The sequence below is a fragment of the Nansenia antarctica genome (genome assembly GCF_963989245.1).
Source record: "Nansenia antarctica genome assembly, chromosome: 12".
Taxonomy (NCBI): domain Eukaryota; kingdom Metazoa; phylum Chordata; class Actinopteri; order Argentiniformes; family Microstomatidae; genus Nansenia; species Nansenia antarctica.
In genome coordinates this window covers 2,033,323-2,038,322 of record NC_137682.1, presented here as the reverse complement: position 1 = coordinate 2,038,322, position 5,000 = coordinate 2,033,323, and the positions used below count along the sequence as shown (strand labels likewise).

At 44.1% G+C, this 5,000-nt stretch overlaps 2 protein-coding genes across 5 annotated transcripts in view; both read left to right on the top strand.

The window, feature by feature from the left end:
* LOC308168152 (complement factor H-related protein 2-like) overlaps window positions 1-5,000 on the top strand; it is a 499,130-nt gene that overhangs the window by 389,362 nt on the left and 104,768 nt on the right. The window lies entirely within an intron of this gene.
* The window catches only part of mtm1 (myotubularin 1), a 27,286-nt gene continuing 24,608 nt past the window's right edge, over window positions 2,323-5,000 (top strand). For all 4 annotated transcript variants that reach the window (XM_080543257.1, XM_080543256.1, XM_080543255.1 and 1 more), the window contains exons 1-2: window positions 2,323-2,371; window positions 4,914-5,000. The exon at window positions 4,914-5,000 is cut by the window's right edge and continues 4 nt beyond it. In XM_080543257.1, the coding sequence (XP_080399383.1) occupies window positions 4,942-5,000 (59 nt within the window). In that variant the 5' untranslated portion in view covers window positions 2,323-2,371; window positions 4,914-4,941. The remainder of the gene's footprint in view (window positions 2,372-4,913) is intronic.

The following is a 5,000-nucleotide window of genomic DNA, read 5'->3' as shown; positions in this document are numbered from 1 at the left end:
TGTCTACTCTATCTATATCTACCTGTCTACACTATCTATATCTACCTGTCTACACTATCTATATCTACCTGTCTACACTATCTATATCTACCTGTCTACACTATCTATATCTACCTGTCTACACTATCTATATCTACCTGTCTACACTATCTATATCTACCTGTCTACACTATCTATATCTACCTGTCTACACTATCTATATCTACCTGCTGCTGTCTACACTATCTATATCTACCTGTCTACTCTATCTATATCTACCTGTCTACACTATCTATATCTACCTGTCTACACTATCTATATCTACCTGTCTACACTATCTATATCTACCTGTCTACACTATCTATATCTACCTGTCTACTCTATCTATATCTACCTGTCTACTCTATCTATATCTACCTGTCTACACTATCTATATCTACCTATCTACACTATCTATATCTACCTGTCTACACTATCTATATCTACCTGTCGGCACTATCTATATCTACCTGTCTACACTATCTATATCTACCTGCTGCTTCACCTGCTCTGTCTCTGTCTGCCACTCCTATGAGGAGGTCTACAGTCCACTGCATGGAGGATTATGAGGATCTGCACATTTGAAGGCTAATCATTAACATCTGGGACATGCATGACTAGTGACAAGGACAGAGACAGCCATTTTATTAGAGTCAGAAGATCTCTGGTGACAGGCGGCTCTAGTCTGTCGCATATTAATAAATCTTTAGAAGTATTACTGTATGGAGGCCGGTCGAGGCTGGTGGAGGTAGAAATCGAAGGATGCGTGGAATGCATGGAAGCAGGAATGCTATCGACACACATTCCTGCATTACAATGAGTCTGGCCTCCAATGTCTACCTCCACCAGCCTCCCCTGTCCTCCCATGTCTACCTCCACCAGCCTCCCCCTGTCCTCCCATGTCTACCTCCACGAGCCTCCCCTGTCCTCCGATGTCTACCTCCACCAGCCTCCCCTGTCCTCTGATGTCTACCTCCACCAGCCTCCCCTGTCCTCCCATGTCTACCTCCACCAGCCTCCCCTGTCCTCCAGTGTCTACCTCCACCAGCCTCCCCTGTCCTCCAATGCCTACCTCCACCAGCCTCCCCTGTCCTCCCATGTCTACCTCCACCAGCCTCCCCTGTCCTCCCATGTCTACCTCCACCAGCCTCCCCTGTCCTCCCATGTCTACCTCCACCAGCCTCCCCTGTCCTCTGATGTCTACCTCCACCAGCCTCCCCTGTCCTCCCATGTCTACCTCCACCAGCCTCCCCTGTCCTCCCATGTCTACCTCCACCAGCCTCCTCTCACTGGGGCAGAGGTCATAGTCATAAGAGTTCCTGTGATGATGGTTCAATTGTTATTATAGATCCCCATGGTGTACCAGAGGCTTTAAGCTCGCCTTCACCAGTTAACCCTCTCCTCCCCCTCCCCTTCCCATGTGTCCCCAGCACTACCTCAATCAGGCCCCTACACTTTCTTCTATTTACCTTTTGTGTCTTTTTATTATTACTACTCAATCTTTTCAGTTTGTAAAGCGTCTTTGAGTGTCTAGAAAAGCGCTATATAAGTCTAATGTATTATTATTATTATTATTATTATTATTATTATACTGGTAGCACAACAACTACATTGGTTAGCTTTTAATGTGTGGGACAGGGTGGGTGGTTCCCATATACACTATAGTCAGTTGCCTTTTTACTATTTGAAATTGGAACAAAAAGGGAAAAGCCCTAGCTGGCCCTGTGTGCAACATATTTCTATATCAGACTCAATTGCCATGGCATTGTTAATCGTTTATTTTCCATAATGCACAAACAAAAGCTCTATGTCAAACAATACGGAAAATATTGTTTCTATATATTGTTTATTTTCCGTTATGCACAAAGCAAGCTTAAATATTATATTAATATTGAAGTTAACTGTAGATTATTAATTATTAATCTCTGAGTATTGGAGAAGGGGTAGGATTAAATAAGTTTATGCTTCTTCCTACTCGTTTTTGTTGTTGTTGTTGTTGTTATAACTATTTTCTTTTTGATTTTGTCTTTGCTATTTTAATTTTTTCACATGTTCGAAATAAAGCTTTCATATCATATCTTTCATATCAAATACACTCACACACACCCAAAACCACTCTGAATAACACTAGTATAGTTGGAATAATATTCATGGCTGTGTTTTTCCAACAGGACAACAGTAGAACTACAACTCCCTAACACACTTGCGGGGGTCCAGGGTTTTGACAGCCATCCAATCCGCGTCATGACAGCTGAACACGTGACGCGGGTGAGTTTCTTCCCTCGGCGCCGCTCAATAGAACTGGCGGATTCAGGAACGGGAGAGACGGGACAGGAGAATCGCACTTTGTGGGGTAAGTCAGGGGATTTGGGAAGGAAACGGCACGGTGGATGTGTTTACCGTCTCTCTGGGCAGCGAATGGCTAAGGTTTGATTCTGCCGAAACGACAAACTGGGCTGGTAATGGACTAGTTAAGTAGCTGGCGTCTCTGTCGGGCCTGCGCTGTTTCCTGGTGTCCTGTCCCCCCCCTGTCCCAGGCGCGCTGGGTGTCTGGAGTTGAAACGAGCGAAAGTTTCAAAACGAGCAAATAATAAAACGCTATAATAATAAAACGCTATAATAATAAAACAACAACCTTTAGTTGAGTCATACCAGTTGTAACCCCTCACAGTCCGGACAGACAGACCAGGCAGGCACACAGGTTCACTTTCAAGCTGTTTTATTTATAACATACAGTACCTGAATGTGCAAACAAAATGATGGTTATTATTGATGGTAGGCTCCAGCGCAAAACAGCTCTCACCCCATCTCAACCGCTCACACAGACGAAAGCAAGGGCTTTTCTGCCTTTGTCATAATAACATCAAATAATTATCGGTTATCATACCATTCATATCATTATTATAACACACAAGACTGAACCATACCCATGGATACAACATACATATTACAACACACCTGAATGTGCAAACAAAACGATGGTGATTATTGATGGTAGGCTCAATAATCATTTTCAGTTTCAAAACGAGCGAAGTTGTAAAAAGTTCAGTTTCGGGGTGTTCCCAGACTTAGTTTGGGTCTATTCCGTTTTGTTGACAGTGACAAACAACGCTTAGATGTTCTACAATGTTGACTGTTGTGATATCAGACTAATGGTTGTTGAACAACAGAAAACAGAAAACCCCCGTTTTATTATGATAGCGTTTTTATTATTATAGCGTTTTTACTATTATAGCGTTTCTCTTTCTCTCACACCTTAATTGATGTCAGGGGGGGGGGGTTCGGCACATTACGAGGAAACTGAATTGTGTTATCTTATCTATATCCAAATATATGGCAAACATTTCAAGAATAGATCTTGTGTTTTTGAAAGCATAATAGATGCCCATAGTTACAGACTAGTGCACAAACCTTTACATGCCATAATCTCTGGCTCTGTTTTCGGCACTGTAATAAAACGACTAGTACTGACTGTCTGGTTGAAGCTGTAAGATTGTTCCAACCTTTGGGCTGCAACATAATTGCGTTTTAATGATAGATGTGTATACATACAGTGCCATTACCATAACATCTAGGCGGACATTATTAGTCTATCTTACCAACCAACCAGTTATATTAGATTGCTATTATCCAACAGCATGGACATAATGTGTTATGTAATGTGGCTTCTATAGACCTTTCTGTTTTTCATAATTCAGCAAATGTAAACATCATTTCCCCCCCATGTTGTAACCTATTCTTTGCCCATATTGAGATCATCACAATAGAACCCTATTTGAACGACAAGCCAGGCAGCCATCTATGATAATGTCAAAACAAAACAAGCGTGTCTTATCGATTTGGCCTCTCTCCCTCCCACTGATATGTTGTGATGGATTGAAAAGTGTAGGTCTGCGTGGTTTAGGCAGTGACGTATTGTCAAGGATTGCTAATGGTGACAGGAGGGCAACTCCCCCCCCCTCCCCCGCATTATTTACCCCTCTATCTGTCAAACGTTATAAATAGCCCCCCTCCTCTCAGCTCAGCAGCGCACGGTAGCTCTCAGTGGTATGTCTATGACCCGAGGTAACTATATCAGTAGATGGGTTACAGATATAGAGCTGCTTTGAAATGAATGAATCATGCCTGCCTTGGTTGATATGTGGGTTATATTTAGGGCCTAAATCGAATTTGTGTGCAACAACTGTACTGCTACTTAAGATGAGGTCATTGGGCTGTTTGATTTGCAGTTTACTGTAAACGCTTTTGCTGTATGCTACTTTGGTTTGGTGACAGTTGGCAGCCCCCCCCCCCCCCCACACACACACACACACACACACACACACACACACACACACACACACACACACACACACACACACACACACCTGCTATTCCTCCCCCCACTCATCACAATGGAACTTTCCCTTTCATTTCATGAGTTTGGAAAGAGATAAGAAGAGAAGAGACCCATAGCTTTTTATTGATATGGATGGAGAGACGCTGCACTGTACTGTTGCTCTGTGCAGCAACTCCCTACATGATTTACAGCGTAGTGATGTTTTCACTGGCGGGGCTTCTATGCGCTGGGAGGAGGGAGGAGTAAGCCATAACAGGTGTTAGCTAGCGCTGTCTGTCTAAGGAGGAGGCCAAGCGTGTTTACTAAGGGTCCGTGGTGCCAGCCCAGGACAGTGACTCAGGCCTACGTTGCACCTGTGCTGCACTGTCCTCCCAATAACAACAACACCTGTTTGCCTCTCTCTCTCTCTCTCTCTCTCTCTTTCTCTCCCTCTCCCTCTCCCTCTCCCCCCTCCTCCATCATTCTCATCCCTCTACCCTTCCTCCTGCTTTCGCATCCCTCTCTCTCCCTCCCTCTCTTCCCTCTCCTTCCTCCCTCCCTCCTCCCCCTCTCTCAGAGCCTCTGGAAGAAGCACTTGCTGCGCCATGGCCTCAGCTTCCACACCAATGTACAACTCCAACCCTCTGGAGAACAGCTCCAGTCA